The 20,821-nt window shown below is 42.8% G+C and overlaps 1 protein-coding gene across 5 annotated transcripts in view; it reads right to left on the minus strand.

The window, feature by feature from the left end:
* RPTOR (regulatory associated protein of MTOR complex 1) overlaps positions 1 to 20,821 on the minus strand; it is a 434,461-nt gene that overhangs the window by 143,396 nt on the left and 270,244 nt on the right. For all 5 annotated transcript variants that reach the window (XM_066615740.1, XM_066615739.1, XM_066615738.1 and 2 more), the window contains exon 10: positions 25 to 100. In XM_066615740.1, coding sequence (XP_066471837.1) covers positions 25 to 100 — 76 coding nt within the window. The remainder of the gene's footprint in view (positions 1 to 24; positions 101 to 20,821) is intronic.

Below are 20,821 nucleotides of genomic sequence, written 5' to 3' on the forward strand. Positions count from 1 at the left end.
TCCATCAGCAACTCAATAACTTACCCTGAACGCAGTTCCTTCTTCTATAATGGTGGGTAACTGAGAAAGACATATATCCACAGCAAGGTCCCATGCTTGCCTGGGGAAAAATACAACATTAGAAGTCAAAAGTGAAGAAGGATAATAGATCATTGTGGTACCAAGCTATTTCAGTTCACATCCCAACTTTCATTGCTTTATGTTATGGAAATAATGTAGGAGCCCTGCGGGATACTTGAACCAAGCACTGCAACACATCATGTTCTAATTATACTATCAAAACAAAAACCATATATTAGTACATACACACATACATAGATACAAATCCTATACATTGTTTCCCTGACCCTTACTCTAGTCCCCCACAATGATCCCCCTTTATGGCATGGTGAATAATAGATGCCACTGGAAAGCGAGAGGTTCAGATAAAGAAGTGGTGTAAGGAAAGTGGTGAAAAATCCTCCATACTGCCACAATGTCTGTCTTATTTTTAAAGATGCCAATCGGAACATCATGTCATGCAACTTCAACTTTACCTAATAATCATTGTACAACACCCAGAGCACAAATAAAGGTAATCATATATTCATTTGACGTTTCCCATTGGACTACCTTTATTTATGTTCTGGGTGTGGTGCAAGGCTCCCCCGCTCATTGTCATTTCTGGCTCCAGATTTGATTCAACATGCAATGACCACTGCAAATGAGAAGGAATATGCTGATCCCTAGAGAAGGGAAAAAATGCATCCCTTTAAAATCACAGTTTAAAACACTGCTTTTCTTACTGTCATAGGGAGACAGTCATGCAAGCAATCATTCTATTCTTCAGGTAGGGGGTCCTTTGTATTTCTAATTGCCAACTGCCTCTCTACAACGGTAAGAAAAGCTATTTTTAAACCACAACTGTAAAGGGACGCACTTTTTAATTGTTTTAAACTGCTTTTATTTAACACATTTTATGGTATCAGCAGGGAGTTCCAGAATCAAACCCCTATTGAAGCATGACCTTATTAGAAGCAATGGCGGAGCAAGAAATCTGGAAGCGGGTCTTTATTTATCTATTTTTCCACTCTTTCTTTATCCATGGATTTTTTTTATCCACTAGGGTAGTGTTTCTCAAACTGTGGGTCGTGAGCCAATTTCAGGTGGGTCCCCATTCATTTCAATATTTTATTTTTAAATATTTTATATTAGACTTGATACTCCCAAGGTATGTGCTTGCATCTGGGGAAATGTTACAGACCTGTACTTTTAACAAGCTACTATGTATAATCTTTTAACAATGATAGTCACACCAGAAGTGATGTCATGGCTGAAAGTGACATCATCAAGCAAATTTAAATAAATAATTATAAATTAAAGTAAAACAAATAATCCACCAAATAAATTTGCTCTGTAGCCTGCCTGCAATACCACCTCCCCCCCGAATCAGTAAGATTTTCAGCCCTACCCAGTGCCTAGTTCAATTTATGTTCATAAGTTTAAACCATGTCACTGCCAGGATCCACCTGGCTTTGCAAGTCTAAAAAATAAAAAAATTCACCTTACCAGTTGAAGCATCTGTTTTATTTTTTTTAATAGGGGGAGACTGCCTTCTGGAGCATTTGTTGAGCTCCGGTTTATTTATTTATTTATTTATTTATTTATTTATTTGATTTATATTCTGCCTTTCTCCCCGAAGGGCACCCAAGGCGGCAGTTTAATCCGATAGGGACTATTCTGGTGGCTCGCGTTCACCTTTGGATGGTCTGACCAAAGCATGTTTGCTTATGTACGAGGAAACGCCTACTCACAAGTAAATGTTTAGTTTTGCTTTCCATAGGGCTCAATACATTTGTCAGCTTAGAGGGAGGGATTTTGTTCTCAGGTGTTTTTGGGGGGCTGTGTTCATTGGATTGGGACCATTCTGGCGTCCTTGGATTCCTCTCAGCCTGCCCCTTCTTATGGATTAAGGCAAGTTCACCTACTTACGAGTAAACACATGACAGGACTCAGTCTAAATTTCCATAGTGCTTCATGCATTTTTGTTTTTCCGGTTTTTTGGTCATATCTTTTAATAGAAAGAGTATATTTCACTCCAGTTTTTTTACTGCATTCTTCTGTAAATTCTGCATTGAATGGTATATGACATGGTGGTATTATTCTTAATCATTGCGATTTTAGCACATGAGGCCCCCCCAGTGTGTGTCACCCAGTGTGGCCTGCACCCCCCCAGTGACGCCACTGGTCAATCTCTTTCCATTCATCCTGCTGAATATCATCTTCAACCAGCTGAATATAATCTACAAACAACATAATTATAGTAGTCCAGGCACAGAATCCAAATAATATAAACATTATATAACAATGTTTAAAAATCTAACGACCGTTCTGGAAAAGCAGGCATACTAATTGGATTTAAATCCACTGTATTTATTATATCTGCCCTGCTGCTATGCATGGGTTCCTGCCAGAACTATGGTGACATAAGTTTTTGTGCCATAAGTTTGTTGGTCTTTACTACGCAACAAAACTTTTGCTATTTTTGCTCCAAAAGACTAACATGGCTATCCCTTTCACAAATATGTTACATAGTATATATAATTATATATCAAGCATTATGCAGCATGGCTACAATTCAGTACAGAGTTAGAGGTACCTGTGGCCAACATCTAACGCCTCCCATCCTATAGGTAACATTTATTGCTCACAAAAGTACAAAGAGAAACATAAAACAGGCATTACAGAGGCGTGTTCTTTGTATTCAAAACTGCATAAATTATGATAAATTTAAAACTGCATATATATTTACACAACAATATGCTTCATGAAAAATGTACTATCTGCTTAAACTAGGAGACAACCATGTGTTTGCACTCACTAAATTTAATAGTCACTTTTGAAGCGAACCTTGCTGTTCTCATTAAATTCTCATTGCTGTCTTGATATCCACCAAGCATGCTGCACTTCAAGCTTTATATTACCCCTAAGTCTAATGCATATACTCATAAAAGACTGAGCTTATCTGAAAGAAGTTTTGCTTTCATTCTGCTATGTAAGGCAGAATCAGGTCTGTTCATAAATTCTTTTGAAAAGTTTTATTCATAGATGAGGGGATTGGGCTATGTCAAGACTCATGAGGCATCGTCTCATTCAAACATAGCCCAAGTCCTTAACACATTGATTCTTAAAATGCACATTCTGGTGGTTTGCAAGATCTCTATGAAAGTAAGATAAAAATGCTGGAGATCTTTTCGAGCGCACAGCACCACCACATTTAATTAAGCTTAACTCTTCCTGCACTATGATGTAGCTCTTCCAAGGTGGACTGGACTTGCCAGGAAGACTTGATTTAATCATTGCTTTCTCCAAAAAGTGCATTCTTGTTTGATATAACTTTAATAGATTCTTCACAACTCATAGACAGATATAGATTTAATTTTACAAGGCGTACACTATTTTAAAACAGTGATTTATTCTGACCATTTTTCAGATCAATGTTGCAGCTACATCAGAAAATGAATGATGTTTTGGCCACTTTGTCAAAGTTAACTGAAGCAAATATTTATGAAGTCATTGGAAAGGGAACAATCTCCAACCATTTCCAGATCATCAGACCAATCAGTCACTTTCTCTCAATCTCACCTACCTCACAGGGTTGTTGTGAGGAAAAAAAGGACAGGAGCAGCCATGTACACTGCCCTGAGCTCTTGGGAGGAAGGGCAGTATAAAAATCTGATAAATAAATGGAGGATGTTTTTGCCATGCTGTATTAGAAGAACAACCACCATTAAAAAACATACATTTAAATTGTTTTACCGAACTAATTCTACTCTCTGTCCTTCCTGTTTTGCATTTTACTTCAGCCTCATTCTTGAAACTTTGAACTTTTAAGAGGAAGGTAAGGCTGTGACTCTATCTACACAAATTTGGAGAGAGACAATAGAGCTGATCAGATCTTTTAGCTCTCATCGCTGCCTACTGTGGTTAGTAAGCCTGCTACCTTTGAAGACAGAAATCCACACTTCTAATGAATGGACTGAGTCTCTTCCAGACTGAGCCACATTCAGTAGATTGTTAATCTTTGTAAACCACAGGTGGGCAAACTATGGCCCCAACAGCCTCTTTCAAACACCTGTGATCTCCTTTCTACCACCACTGCCCTGAATCTCAGCAGCAAATGCAGAGCAAACTTGAGCAGGTATCACTGCCCACCCCCACAGCCTGACAGGAGAGTCTAGACTCAAGAACATCATCACCATCACATGTGCACTGCTACTGGAGGCTACAGTTGCAGCACAAAGACGCAAACAAGCCTGTAACTTTGTGCCATCTCTCAACTGCCAGTGCGGAGTGAGCAGATGTTAGTAACCCGACTCTCTACTCTTTTGCACATATGCCCCTTTGAACCTTTGCCATTGTTTTAGTTAAATGATCAGCACAGACTGATAAATTAATGTACCACTCAAATTGAGAGCAAAAAAAATTAATTTCAATACTGGCACCAACCAATGCTTTTATATAGCTTTGCCATTAGGCCTGAAGAGTATTTCTAGTCATGAAGATTCCCAAACACCTTCTGTCTTTGACAAAAGATCAGTTTAACAACCATGAACTTACCAAAACTCATCAAGAACTCCAAAGGAAGAACCTTTTCTTCCTCCTGCCCCACTTCCCAGTTGTTGTACATGACCCACTAAAGTATCAAATTTAGGTGTTTTAAGATGACAAATTCATGAGCCTCATATCACCTTCCCAGGACTTTTCAGCAAAAACCATACCAAGAAACAGTTCTCTAAGCACAGTGGCTTCTGCATGAGATGTGGAAACAAAACAATGCCATTATCAGGTTAACCAATTTTAAAGAATCTTTGTACAAAGATATAGCAGATAATTAGCATGCTGCTTGAGTACCTCCTTTAAAATCTTAATCAACCAAGTTCTACCCAAGAGACTACTGTACTGCAAAAGCAGTTGACTAGCAGGGTCCAACCTGATGATGTTTCAAGGCTCACACACTAGTTGACTGCAGGTGAAAAAGCTACACATAAGGAAAAAGGAGACTCTCAAAAAAAACTTGATTTCTTCTCTATTGATGCAAAGAATAACATTATGTTTTATCTGCTCTCTCTTTTCCTCATCACCAGGACTCCTTCAATAATGACCTTCCTCTTCATAATAGGATAACTATATAATTATGAGGTGATCAGGGGATAATCAAAATAGCTTCAAAGCAAAAGCAATAAATGATTCCCACGTGCTCCATAACCACCCAGGATGCAGGCAAAACACTTATAGAGAACAGTCACGGGAGAAATATATCCTAGATTGTGACAAGAGATAAAGGCAATTATTACAATTAAATCTATATCCTATTTATACTTGATCTAACATGCAGACATGGTGTTAAAACATGAGCAGCCCAATCTTAACCTGTGCTGGAACAGACAGGCCAACTGGCCTTTCCTGAAACCAGCACAGGGTTGGGGCTGGCTGTGGTGCAACCTGAGGCAAATGGAATAGAGCCCCCTTAACCTGGGTATGCAGCAATGGCCCAAATGGGTCTACTTGGCTCTGCACCACCTAAAGAGGTGGCACAGATCCAAGCAGCATAGTACTGGACCAGACCTCCAAGGAGAGGGGCTAGGATCCAGCCAAAGTGCCAGATCCTGGCTCCACCCCCTCCTGGACCCAGCCTGCCACCCACTCCAGAACACCCCAGTTCCACCCTCCTCAGACCCTACACTGGTGGCCTATGGCAGCACAAACTCACACCTGACCTGGCACTTGCTCAGGCACAGGGAGACCAGAGTGCGTCCTTGTGCTGGCCTCCCAACTCCTAAGTCGTTGCAGATGTGACTTAGGGTACATTTGCTACACTTCCTGGTTGGCACAAGGAACATGCACCAGCCAATAGAGTGCTTGGGATTGTGCTCTTAACCACATTGCAAAGGTTTGGCTCGTGGCCGGTTAGATAGTTCTTCCTCTAAAGGTGTATAGAAAAATAATTCCCAGAGGGATGTGGCTCCCCTAAAGCTCCCATCAAGATTAATATAGCCAAAATGGAAATGGTTGATACCACTACTCAACTGCCTGGTGACCTTCATACCCCCTCCATCTCTGAGCATTTGTATCCTTCCCATGTAGGACAGAGCAAAAGAGTCCCTCAATTCTATTGCTCATTGCTTACTGACTAGGAGAACAGACAATGGAGGATGCTGGGCTTCTGAAGTCAATTTGAATCTGCTTTCAGGAGCTCAATTTTGACTTCAGAACCCAAATTTCACTCAGCTACACACTGCAACATCTAAGTACTACCAGAGTATTGCCTCAGGGCCTACAAATAGGTACTCAGACCTATTGGCTTCTACTTAGCACAGCGGTTTTCAAACTCTCAGGGACAGTTTGAACCACAGTAAGTCTTGGTGGGGGCGGCAGCAATGTGATTCCCAGGATCGCGTTGCTAACCAGGCTGCAGGGACTGGGATGCACTCACCAGTCTCTGCAGCAGCTGTCCTGGGATGCGGGGAGCTCTGTGTGAGTGTCTGCAGGGCTCCCCAGGTTGTCAAAAGTGAAAGTGGAATGATCACGCTCCACTTCTGCAAAACTGGAAGTGGTCGATACACCCTAGTTTGAAAACCACTACTTAGTGTAAACTCGTGGTCTGCTTGCTTTCTTCACAAGTGTGCTATTTCATATACACCCAATTCCTTGAGGCAATTTATCCCCCCCCCCACATCCACACAATTCACTAATGCAGACTCACAAACTTCAAGAAGTTTTTATTAGTCAGACAAACCAAAATACTATGTACTGTACATAGTATAGTACTATGTACTATACTGTACATATGTACAGTACTATGTACTGTACATAGTATGGTACATAGTATAGTACCATACTATGGTATGGTACTATGGTACATATGAAATACTATGGTATTTCAATCAACAATACTTCATAAGTCAAGACAGTCAAGAAAACAACAAACAACTTGATATCTAAAGTTGCCCTCTTACTATTCTATACTGTACTCTTGTACTCTGGGTCTTCTCATCCATAGAAAGGCTAGCTGAAACTGAATGACTGACGTCTCTCCGCAACAGCTCATTAACTTAAATACTGTATTTTTTGCTCCATAAGACGCACTTTTTCCCCCCAAAAAAGTGGGGGGAAAAGTGTGTGCATCTTATGGAGCAAATACTGCAAAAAAACAAAAACAACTCCGCCCCAGCCCTGGCCCCGCCCCCTGCCTGCTCGCTCTGCTCTGCTTCCCGGGACAGTCAGAGGCTACTCAGAAGTAAGTCTCAGAGTCACTGGGGCTCACTCCCAGGAAAGCGTGGGTGGGGTGGCAGTCTCACTGCCCAATCCTGTGCATGCCTACTCTGAAGTAAGTCCCATTAGAGTCAGGGGGGCTTACTCCCAGGAAAGCCTCTCTCTCCCCACCCCCCAAGCCTGGAGCATCACAGCCTCTCTTCCCCCCCCCACCTGGATGCCTGGAGCATCACAACTTCTCTGCAACACAAACACTTTCCCCTCCCTCTCTCTCACACACACAGGATGCCCCCTTCTCTTACACACACAGATGCTCTGCCCCCCCCACACACACACTCACACAGCAGGGGGGGCACTTTCACTCACCTCATCCAGCATCTGAATGTAAGCCCCCCCCCATCACAAAGAAAAAACTGTCTCCTTGGTCAGAATGCCAGTGTTTGCTTATTGCACAAGCCCCAGGTAAGGCTCGGTTCTCACCATAAATCCAGAGGTTTGCTGTGTCTTGAGAATTCAAGTTGTGGTTGGACTTTCCACTTGTTCATTTGTATTGGAATCACGGAAGAACTGGCGAGGAGGTAGATGTGGTGTCAGCAGTGGCCCCTTTAAGGGTAAGGCCTGGGCATCCAGCAGAGTGTGCTGCACAGCTGCAGCCACTGGAAGGCTATAGGGCCCTCAGGGATATAAGGAGTACCAGAGGCAGAAAGGGTTTGTGGGTTTTGAAAGAGTGCAGGTTGGAGGGGAGACTGACTGGGTTTATTGAATTTGGAATCTGACTGTGGCTTGTGACTGGACTTGGATACCCTGATGGATTTGACTGACCTTGGACTGTAATTTGGCTTATTGGTTCTGGACTCTGATTTGGCAACTCTGATTGATGGGACTGATTTACTTGGCATCTGTGGACTGGAACTGGACTCACTTTTGCTTGCTGCACTGGTGAGTTGCACAAGGGGGACTGATCAGCCTTAAACGGGCACAAGGCCCAGTGGATTGGGATTTGGCAGAACATCATTGTAGCAGAAAGATAATGTGATTCCCTATTTGTGTGCACCTGCTTTTGTGAGCTTCATAAATTCTGACTCTAGCGATGATGAGTTCTTGGGGTTTCCAGAAAACTAGAGTACTCAAACCTTTAAGTCTCTCCATTTGTTAATGACAGTGATAATGGTTCTTAATGCCACTGTTGACTGCTGTTCACTTTACATGGTTCAAATGTTATTCTGTTATAGTTTAATATTTTATTACACTATTTGGTTCAGAATATTTTTTCCTGTTTTCCTCCTCTAAAAACTAGGTGTGTCTTACGGTCAGGTGCGTCTTATGGAGTGAAAAAGGTACTTTTCTTCCCTCTTACAGGCACCTGTTATCAAATCCACATTAAAACCTGCTACCTTACCAATCTCTTTACTCTTAAAAAAAAAAAAAAAAAAATTCCCCTAACAATCAAATCACTTACAGTCTTTATCTGGACACTTTATATCAATCCTTCTTCTTTTCCCATTCTTACACAAAACATGGTAACTGTACACACAACCTCCATGACACCCACCTTAGAAAGGGGTGTGTGCTCTTTACTTTGAAACATTCTGATTACACTCCTTGGCCTTTGGGTCTGCTGCCTATGAAAAGGGACCTGGAGACAGTGGCAAACTTGGTGAGGTGGCTAAGTTTGCAGGCGACACTAAGTTTTTCTGGTTGGTGAAGTCCAGAAGTGATTGTGAAGAGCTCCAGAAGGATCTCTCCAAACTGGCAGAATGGGCAGCAAAATGGCAGATGCATTTCAATGTCAGTAAGTGTAAAGTCATGCACATTGGGGTAAAAAATCAAAACTTCACATATAGGCTAATGGGTTCTAAGCTGTCTGTGGCAGAGAGGGATCCTTGGGTGGTGGTGGACAGGTCGATGAAAGTGTCAACCCAATGTGAAGCGGCAGTGAAGAAGGCCAATTCTATGCTTGGGATCATTAGGAAGGGTATTGAGAACAAAACGGCTAGTATTATAATGCCGTTGTACAAATCAATTGTAAGGCCACACCGGGAGTAATGTGTCCAGTTCTGGTCGCCGCATCTCAAAAAGGACATAGTGGAAATGGAAAAGGTGCAAAAGAGAGCGACTAAGATGATTACTGGGCTGGGGCACCTTCCTTATGAGGAAAGGCTACGGCGTTTGGGCCTCTTCAGCCTAGAAAAGAGATGCCTGAGGGGGGACATGATTGAGACATACAAAATTATGCATGGCAAGGATAAAGTGGATAGAGAGATGCTCTTAACCCTCTCACATAACACCAGAACCAGGGGACATCCACTAAAATTGAGTGTTGGGAGAGTTAGGACAGGAAAAAAAATATTTCAATGCTCAGCATATGGTTGGTTTGTGGAACTCCTTGCCACAGCATGTGGTGATGGCATCTGGCCTAGCTGTCTTTAAAAGGGGATGGGACATGTTTCTGGAGGAAAAAGCCATCATGGGTTACAAGCCATGATGTGTATGTGCAACCTCCTGATTTTAGAAATGGGCTATGTCAGAATGCCAGATACAAGGGAGAGCACCAGAATGCAGGTCTCTTGTTGTCTTGTGTGCTCCCTCGGGCATTTGGTGAGCCACTGTGAGGTATAGGAAGCTGAACTAGATGGGCCTATGGCCTGATCCAGTGGGGCTCTCCTTATGTTCTTATGACAGTGGAGAACGCTTGGATTAAGATGACAGAAACTTACGTCTGTTTTGGAGACCAGGTTTTTCTTGTTTCCCAACTTCTCACCTACAAATCCGAAAGAGCACTGAATAATTTGCCTGCATGTACTGTGAGGCATGGCTGCTATATCAATATTTCCTTAGCTTCAACTTAAAAACTAATAATACCACCAACTTTAGAAGCAGAAAACAAGGAAGAATGGGAGTCACAAAACAGTATAATCTCCCAATAGCTAATTAGTGAGAGCCAATACCACTTAGACTTTGAGATGAATGCTATTTATCTATACTTTATTGCTTAGGGGCGAGAAGGGGCATGGGAAGAGACACATTTATAGCCTTGATTTGTGCAGCTTGCAAATTGGAAGAGACACCAGTGTTGGTCATTAGCCATAGAGGCAGATGTTACTAAGATGATGAACTCCTCAAAGGCATTTCAGGTAAAAACACAAATCAGGGGGGAAAAGTCCAGAGCAGTTCCCACAAGGCCAAATCTTAGAATGTTTTAAACATGCTATTGGAGAGAAACGCAAAGCCTGAGGTATTCAATCTGTGCGTCCCGCCTCCCTAGTGAGGCGTGACTAGCCTCCAGGGGCTTCCCAGGCATCTGAGGGGGGGGGGAGAGGCTGCTCTGCTCTGCTGCCTCCTGACTTGCTGCTTTTCTGCAGCCATGAATGAGGTGGGTGGGGCAGCATGAGGTTGGGAGGGCATGGTGGGGAGAGGTAGGAGAGAAGGATGGCTGGGCAGGCAGAGGTGCTGCATCTCATCAGAGCTCTCTCCATGTGCAACCTCGCCCCAAGGACTACATTTCCCAGTGTGCCCCTCACCCTGGGCATCCTGGGATTGGTCAAGGCTGGAGGAGAGAAGAGTGTGGAGGCGCTGCATCTCATCAGCACAGGGGCACTCCTGGCAGGCTTCAAAGCTGGAAGGAAGATTAAGACCTCCACTTGGGAAGCCCAGTCTGCTCTTAGTGTCCAAATGCCCCAGCCTGCATTCCTCCGTCTTGCCTGGGGGGAACAGGGGTGGCATCTGCATGTTGGGTGTATGTGTATGAGCAGCCCCTATCTACTTTGGGGTGAGTTGTAATCTTGCTGGGTGTGGCTGCAATCCTTTCCACACTTTCGTGGGAGTAAGCCCCAAGACTCAAATGGGGCTTACTTCTGAGTAGACCTACATAGGCTTGGGGTCTGTGTCAGCTTAACCCAGGATCTTCACCTTTCTCTTTCCATCCCCTTCAAAAAAGAAAAAAAAGCCACTCTTGATGACTTTGTCTCCAAAAATTGATTAAAAATAAAAATCCCCATTCCTTTTTAGCCACTCCCCTTTTCCCTCCTGCCTCCTTTTCGGGGGGCGGGGTACTCTGTTGGCTGCTATTGTAAGACAAAATGCACAATCCTAGCTAGGTCTACGCAGAAGTAAGTCCTATTGTGTTCAATGGAACTTACTCCCAGGAAAGTGGGGTTAGGATTCCAGCCAAACAGTCTCTGGGTCTCAGTTTGCATCAGTTTGCAATTAGCAGATACAAGCAAAACAAAGTCTTCCCCTCCCCCACCAGATTCATCACTTCCCCTCTCCCTTTCCAAAACCCTCCAGCTGTGCTGCTAACAAACTCAGGGCACAAGCCTAACCAGGTCTACTCAGAAGTACGTCCTATTTTGTTCAATGGGGCTTACTCTCTGGTAAGTGTGGTCAGGATTGCAGCCTCAGAGTGCCGGCAGCCTTGTTTCTAGTGTATAATTACAACACCTTCATCCCCATTTTGGGGGTAACTGAGGTGAGGTGTTGTAATGGGGAGCCATGGCCAATGGCTACAAGGATCAGGGGAGGCGCGAGCCGGAAAAGTTCGAGAACCAATGCTCAAAGCTATTGGAAAAGAGACTTCATCAGATTAAGAGCAAATCTCTTCCTTCTCCTAAAAACACATCATTAAAAATCAATGTGGTCATACTAGCCAATATTACTCAATCTTTCTGAAAAAGGATAATCACCAGTATCAGAATTCAATGAGTCCACCTTCAATAAAGTTCTAGCATCAAAGACATCCTGCTACCTATTTTCTAATGCTCCCTCACAAAGCCATTCCCCCCCCCCCTAGTATTTTGGTGGTGAAAAAGTCACTGCAGACAGGATAAGACTTGGTGGTAATCCATTTGTTTTAATGTTTAGAGAACAAATGTTAGATACTTATACAAATATGCAAGTAAAACGGGCCACTGCTCAAGACAGGGCATTACAAAAACCCAGAAAAAGAAGGAAGAGAAAAATGGCTATTCAAATGCCATTCAGAGGCAAAAATGAAGGTAACTTAAAGCGACAAATCAAGAGGCCAGAAAGGCAAAAAATGGATAATTCTTCGTAACTCACACGGAGAATTTTTAAAAAGGGATATGTAATGACTTCCATTTTGACAGCATTTAATAGGAGGCAGTTCATAATATTATGTAGTACATTATAACATCGACACTCTGTAGAACACTGGCTTGGGTGCAAGCTCCCCCCCCTCCACTTGCCAGAGGGTGGCACTGCCATTTGTCCAGAGATATGGTGGTTTGGTGAATCACCTCCCACCTACCTTTTCCTTCTTGACTTTTTCTTTTTCTCTAACTATCTGCAGCCCCTCAAAAAGAGTGGCAGGACCTCTAGAGATCTCTGTGCTTTGCAATGCAGGGAGCTGCAGGAGAATATGGGTGTTTGGATCCAAGCTTTATTACTTGAAAAATTATTTTTCAGACTAGTTTTTACTGCATCATAAATAAGGAATATTAGACAAGTATCCCATCTTTACTATGTGCTTCCTGAGTACGCCTTGCCCTCACCGATCTTTGTCAGATTCAGTTTAAAATACTTTGCTAACAAAGCAAGAGCACAAGAGCTAAGAGCATCTGATAACGCTAACCAACATCTGGGTACTGTGTCAGGTTTGAAAAGTTTTATCTTTAGCTGATCAGCCAGCAAAAGGGTTTGTTGTGAAGGACATTGAGCTTCAAACTATTCTCTGCTGTACTCTGCATCCATAGGAGTCAATTTTATATCTACATAAGCTATGTACTTCTTAAAGAGATGTGCTTAAAAAACAAGGATAATACTACTGGACTCCGTACTCAACCTTCTGTCTATACTCAGAATATTTGTCAACAAGACATTTTTTTCCTCCATTCGTTGTCCAAATGTCCTAGAAAGGGTCAGAGCCTGGTAACTAAACGAACACTAGATGAACGAGTACTTCGAGAGTAAATCACACGGAGGGGGGGAGGCGCAGAGAGAGAGAAGGGTGCCGTGCTTATTCTACTTTCTCCCATATTTCAAGACAGTGAGAGAAAAAAATATCAGACTAATGGAAAAACCTGGCACAAGGTTGTCCTATAAGAACATAAGAATAGCCCTGCTGCATCAGGTCTTAGGCCCATATAGTCCAGCTTCCTGTATCTCACAGTGGCCTACATGTTAGGCTAGCCCAGTGGTTTCCCAAACTGTGAGCCATGACTCCCTGGGGCGCTGTGGAAACCAGTCAGGGGAGCCACAAAATCCTCGAGAAAAACACGTTGCCCTATACAATATATATTCTTGTAGCTAATTGGGTAAGAGGCACTTTTTCAAGTGGGTGCTCCTTTTTTTAGCAGGGGGAGAGTAACTGGCCCACCTCACCCCAGCACTGTCTGTCCTAGTGGCTGTCTGCTGGTATTCCTTTGCATCTTTTTAGATTGTGAGCCCTTTTGGGACAGGGAGCCATTTAGTTATTTGATTTTTCTCTGTAAACCGCTTTGTGAACTTTTAGTTGAAAAGCGGTATATAAATACTGTTAATAATAATAATAGCTCTAATGGGGAGCCCTGGCCAATAGCCCAGTAGTTCCAGGGAGCCGCCAGCTGAAAATGTTTGGGAACCACTGGGCTAGCCAATGTATCCCAAACATATGGAAGTCTAGCAGACACCTTTCCTGAACTGACATCAGATGAACCCTTGACTGATTTATTTTTAAAAGTGTGAGAGTCCAACCCACCCTTTTTGTTTCAAGAAGCTCCTCCTTAGACAAGCAGCAACTCGAGCAGAGATGACCAGGACAGCTTTCTCTGAGGGTAGGTTATTCAGCCTCATCTCTGCACCAGGAGTAAGGGAATGTAGCTGTGGAGGTATGGTAGAATTTATCTGCCTTTGGAAGAAGTATATTGAAAGGAGGCAAGGTCAGAGCAGTAAATCATGCAGAACTGCAGCAGGCACTTAGAGCTTATAGGAGCCCTTAGTGATTTACTGAACCCATTTCTCACAGCACACTGGTATGCCCAAATTCACCATTTGGGAAAACTGGATTAAAGTCTTCAAATGAGTCTAACCTCTTTAACTGCTGCATAGTGGACAAGCCAAGACTCTAAAGAACTATCTTGATTTTCATGCTTTCTAGAGCAGTCTTCATCTATACCCTTAATAGGTAACTTTTCTATGAGGAAATGAAACCCATGAGAAAACATTGTAGATGGGACTAGAAAACAGATTTATGCTGACGTAAAAGATAGTACTCCAAACCTGATCACAGTTCACCCTTTTAAGAAGGTACCAATGGCCAGTTATCAGTTCTCAGGCAGAAGAATCAGGTACACACTTAACAAAGGAAATGCCCCAGCCTTGCCTTGCTTCTTCTGGAAAATATGTATTTTAAAAAATATTTTCCTTAGTTTCATGAATCCTTTTGATGGGGAGAAGCTGCTGCTTGTTTTTTTCTCCAGAAAAGCAAAAGACAGATGGCATCAAATGTTCTAGAAGGAGAGCACAAAAACCTAGGACTGATCCAAAGGGGGGGCACATTTTGATGAACCCCCCCTCCCCAGCACAAGATATAGACATACCACATTGGGGTGGTTTTTCAGGGGAGAGAGAAGAAGTATTTGCCAATTCAGAGTGATAAAACATTGCCATCATGACGTCATCACGTAATACAATAACCGATCGGCTACATGGCTTTATCAATAAACCCAATCGAACAAAGGCAAAGTTTACTGACCTTACTAGGATCTGGGCTCATAATGTCATCATGTAGCCAAGTCTAATAGACTGTGTGATGATGTGATGTTATGCTTCCTTTGCAATCCCTAATTGGCTAAGAGAACATCAGTAAAAAGACAAATGGGGGCAAAGCAGCAAATTGAGGAAAGAAGCATCTGGAGATAAGCAGTAAAAATGCGCACACAAAAAAGGTATGCATAGGGAGGTATTGTGAAACTTCCACTCTGAAATCTCTCTTTTGATTTGAAAATTTTTCTGATTGAAAATCTGGGGCAGCCCTAAAGAAAACTCCATCTGTACTTAACAATCAAACCAATATGGCACTCAGAATGAAAATGTAAACTATATAAGCTTTTACTTTAAAATATCACAGGTATTCTAGAAAAAGGCAGCATGATTCTCCCGTGACTTCACATCAGAAACTAAAGCATGGAAAGGCCTCTGTAATTCTTGTCATTAACTTCCCTCTTTTCCTGGAAGAAATGGCAGCAGTGTTTTCAAGTGTTTATTTCCTCCTATTGAAAATTTCATCCTTCTTCCCTCCAAATATATACTTTATAGCAAAAGTATAATATACTTCTGAATAATTTATCCCCATCTCTTCCACCTTGCCTCTAGTTGAAGTCTCTTGAGGTACAGCTCAACTTAATAAATAAGGCAAGGAAGGCAGAAAATCTTCCAGATTTCCTTAAAGACCACTTTATTATGCTGGACTATAAATTGTTCAAGACTGCAAATCTATACTTTATCAGAAATGAAACACAATTACAAAAATTCGCTTTGATCCTTTCACAAGGAAGGTTGGCAACAAAGATTGTGGCTTTGCTTTTACTTTCTGAGCTGAGTCAGTCTAACAAATGTTTTTCATTCAACTCAGGGTGCAATCCTAACCAATTTTCCAGCACCAAGGTAAGGGCAATGCATCTCCAAGGTAAGGGAACAAACAATGCCTTACCTTGAGGAGACCTCTGTGACTGCCCTTCCCCCAACTGCAGGATGCAGCACATGAACAGCTATGCCAGTGCTGGAAGGTTGGTTAGGACTACACCCTCAGTATCTTAGTGAAAAATTACTTAAGCCTGATTTTTCCTGCAAGGTTTACTTCTGAATGCTGGAATGGATTTTCCTCTACAAGAATCTCATAGAAAGTACCTGTATTCTGCAAGCACTAACACCAGGCTGTCTGATTGCATTATAGATTTCTGACACAGTGTTAAGTATTTCAGTCTGTACTGAGTGCACTGTGCAAGTTATTATCACATTTGTTGTTTTTGGAGCCATCAATCAGTGCCCTGCCCTATCTGACTTCAGATTTTTGCTTTAAATCAACTATATGCTAATACAATAAGGAACTAATCCTGTTATCAGGAGTGAGGGGCGGGAGGAAGTTGGCAGAGGTGGATATCTGTTCAAGTTTTTGAAGGTGGATTTAATTAATTTGAATTAATACAGTTGTATTTCTGAAATGGGGGCCCTCAATTTTCACTGGGCATCTATCTGCTATAATTTTTCTAGGTTTCTCAAGACTAATTTATTGGGCATGCTCTGTCCTTATGAAGTACCAATTTATCTGAAATCACCTGGTTGCACCATTTTTTCCAATCTGCATAAGTCTCCTGCCTCAGCCATGCTTTGGCAGAAGAGAATTGGTGATGAGACCAGGGCAAGACAACAGAGACATGATATCGGAATAGAAAAGAATGGCTGAAAACACTTACTTCCCTGCCTTATTGCTTCCTGCTGTTGCAGTGGGTTTTGGCCCACCTCCTCAATGGTGAGGGCAGGGGACCCAAGGGGCCCTTTTCAGTTAGTGGTTGGTAGCATTTCTTTTAGGTATGTTCACTGTTACTCACTAGACAAGTCTCTGGCTCAGTAACACTGAATTAAGATACCAGGGGCCTGGGATGCAAGTGATAGTCATGCGGCAGACCATAAAAAAGCAATCGCCAAGAAAAAAAATTATCCTAAAAGTGAAAAATAATTCCCCACTGACAAACCATGTCCTATGAGAGTTTTTGACAGCTATGTCCGTGCTAGTAAAGCACAGCCTTCTTTGGGAAACAGTTTCTCTCTCACAATTTGAGAAGCAGCTGTTGCAGAACAGTCTCTAAGAAGCAGTTCAGCAAGTTTGCTCCATAACAGGAACCCAAAAGAACTGGACTCACATACAAGGATAGTAAGGAAAGGGATCTTCCAGCTAAGACACCCAATACCAGTATAGCATTGACGGCTTGGACAGAACAGAATGTATGAGAGACTAACAAAATTGACAGAAAATCTGGGCTCTGGGCCACATGATAAGAAACTTGCTCCATGCCTGAAGGGAGGCAATGTAGCCATCTCAGTGGAGATGCTCAGTGGAGCTCCTCAGTGGAGAATAAAAATCATGAGTGAAACATAGAAGGTGGGGGAGAAGACCTTTATTTGACATTGCTCTCAGTAGAGAAGGGACAAAAAGGCCTCTGATGCTGTTGGAAGTTGCAGGTGAGAATTTGTTCCTGTTTGAGGGCCCAATCCTATCCAATTTTCTAGTGCCGGTGCAGCCTTGCCAATGGGGCATGCACTGCATCCTGTGGTGGGGAGGCAGTCCCAGAGTCCTCCTTAAGGTATGGGAACATTTGTTCCCTTACCTCGGGGTTACATTGCGGCTGCACCAGTGCTGGAAAATTGGACAGAATTGGGCCCTCAGTCCCTTAACTGGGATGATCTGGTCTCAAGACTTTCCTTGCTGGGCAATTAGGCAATGAAGGGCAGAGGGTAAGAAAACACTGGGCTCAAGACAGTACAGGTACCAAATGTGACTGATCATGTCCAAAGAAAGGCAGGGGGTGCAGAGATGAAGACGGCATCCCACTTGCTATACAGGGTGCATGAGAGGGTGCTAGAAGGCAACTACATGAACATATTTTTGGTACATCATTCTACAGGGGTAAAGATGACTCTGAGGAGACCACAAAACATATAGTCCTGAATAGTTAAGTGATTCAAGATGCCCCTCAAACTCAATTGGGATATGATATTATGCTGCCAGTAGCTAGAATTTCAGACTAGTTATGCCTAACAATGATTTTCTGTCATCATTTTAGCTTGCCAGATAGCATTTTAACTTCATGATGCAATCATACTAGAAAATTATTATTAGTTTTCTTCGGCTTCTTCAAAAGCTCATGATCATTCTCTGAAAACAGAACTAAATACAATCAGTGGCAACACAGATCCAGATCTACAGTCTCAGACAGTGTAGTGGAACATAGTGACTAAGGATCCAATCCTATACACATTTACAGGAGAGTAGAGTTGTAAGGATATCAAGATCCCTGCTAACTGGGTAAGAGGTACTTTTTTGGGTGGGTGCTCCTTTTTTATTTAGCAAGGGGACAATAACTGGCCCTCCTCACCCCAGCAGTGTCTTTTCTAGTGACTGTCTGCTGGTGTTCTTTTGCATCTTTTTAGGCTGTGAGCCCTTTTTGGACAGGGATTCCTTAGCTATTTGATTTTCTCTGTAAACCACGTTGTGAACTTTGTTGAAAAGTAGTATATAAATACTGTTAATAATAATAAATAATAATAATACACGTGAAGTGCTTTGCACAATCAGAAAGCGCTATATAAGTGCTTACTACGATTACTACTCTTCCTCCTCCTCCTCTTCCTTTCAGCACAGGCAATAAATAGCATGCGACAACATTCTCAACTGCACAGTCACCCAATACATATTTCCCATGCATATAAAGGTCTCCAAGGATTTCAGCTACAGGACCCCCATTTAAAACTTCAATGGACTGTTCTTGGCCCATTGGCAGGTATAAGCAAGACATCTGCATTTCTGTTTCCAATAGCACAGAGATAGTGATATGAGAACAATACTAGCTCTGCAGAGAATTATTAAGATTGTGCAGTACATCATCAACCTTCATCTACCAGCTTTGGAGGGCATCTATACATCTCGCTGCCTGCAGAAGTCACAGTATTTTGAGAGACCCCTTCCATTCGGCTCCTAAGTTCTTTGAACTGTTGCCTTCGGGTAGACAATACAGAACTATTAGAGCACGCACCACATGACTCCTGAACAGTTTTTATCCCACAGCCATAATTACGTTGAATAAGGCGATATAGTTGTTACCATGCTCCTGGGCATTATGGTCTGTTATACTGTTTTTATATTATGATGCATGTTGTATAGAATGTGTGGGTGAGTGTGTAGAGTGTGATTGTTGGAATTGTAGTATATATTTATGCTTGTATCTCAAAGGTGCACAAATTTCATTGTGCTGTAGCACAATGACAATAAGGTTACTACTACTACTCATGTTGGCATCCTTCAGTCTCGGAAGACCATTTTGTCACGCTCTGAATGGTGGTTCTGGAACAGAGTGTCCTTTCCAGTGTGCGAAGCCTGGGTAAAGTAGGTATGGAGGATAGGCTGTTACCCATGCAGCAAATCCCCCCTCTCCACGTCGCTGAAATGGTCCAATGGAAAGGTAGAGGCCAATACAGTTGGTTCCAGCGGCGTTGCAGGGGTTGCCAGAACGTGACTGTGTTCAGCCATGAACTGCCTCAGGGACTCCGGCTCTGGATTTTGCCTCGAGGTTGGCTCCTGAAGCCTTTTCCATAACTGGATGTAGCCACAAGGCAGTGGAGGTTTGGGATCAGAGTTTTCCTTCTCTCAGATGAGCTGCCTTCCCAGGCTGACGAGTCCCATCTACGAGTCCCATCTATATTTAGTCGCCTCTTACGACAAGTACAGCCAAACTGAGGGCTTATTCTTATTCCCAGCCCCCAGGGATTATTCTTATCCCCAGTACTACTACTACTACTACTACTACTACTGCAATCCAGTGTTACCTGCTGTAATTCATGTGGTGTCCTGCAGTCTGGAAAACCAAGTGAATTTCAAAACCAAAGTGTGCAGCTGTGTTACTATATGCCCCCTAACCACATGCCCTGTAGAATAATTCTGGATTACCTGGGTAAACAACGGATGTCAGCCCCTTTGTATTCAAAAGTGGAATGGTGAATGGGCATACAAAGTCTGACTGACAACACATGGTTTAAGGAGTTGCATGAGCAAAAAAAAAAAAAATCACAATTTTTGGGAACAGGGAGGCTTAAGACTATCAGTAGTGAAGGGATCACAAAACTAGGGTTATAATTTAATACAGTAGTTCCCAAACTTCTACAGCGCAGTTGGGAACCTGGTATGTCTTTGTGGGGGCACGCCGCCAACACTGCAGTGATTGTGGTACAGTCGCAGATGGGGCTTTTAAAAATACCGAGGGGAGCAACAGCCATCTGGAAGGTGTGGGGGGCTCACAGACCATCTGTGGGCCTCCCTGCTGCTCCAAACAGAGCTTTTCGGAGACTGTGACCCTTTTCTGGGTTGCAATTGGAAAACTGGAAGTGGGTCTTGATTGCCGAAAAGAGCAGTTAGGAGCAGCGCAGAAGCCCACAGAGCGGACTGCCAGCCCTTGCTTCCTCCACATGGCCAGCGCTACCCTCGGGTATGTTTAAAAACCAGTTGATCATGGCAGCGCTGCGATAGCTGCGGTGGCATCATCAATTTCTTGGCTATTCCCTTTAAGAAGGAATTGCCTCCTTCTGGTTCCCTTGGTGGGTCGCGACCCACCAGTTTGGGAACCACTGATATAAAATTGAGGTGAGATAAAGTAATCAAAGGTAATCTGCAAAGATTTATATTGAAAATGAAGCAGAGGAATCCTTCTAGATAGAGAGTGTGTGTGCTGGAGAAAAACCCCTTCAGGCGAATACTGATACCCAAGAAGGGCAGGGTGAAATGGATTATAACTTCTAAAAGGGGGCTGCCACAATTGTTCATGAGATAAAGTGATGATCAAGTCAAGTGGAAAAACATTTC

This window comes from Tiliqua scincoides, chromosome 2 (assembly GCF_035046505.1).
Source record: "Tiliqua scincoides isolate rTilSci1 chromosome 2, rTilSci1.hap2, whole genome shotgun sequence".
Taxonomy (NCBI): Eukaryota; Metazoa; Chordata; class Lepidosauria; order Squamata; family Scincidae; genus Tiliqua; species Tiliqua scincoides.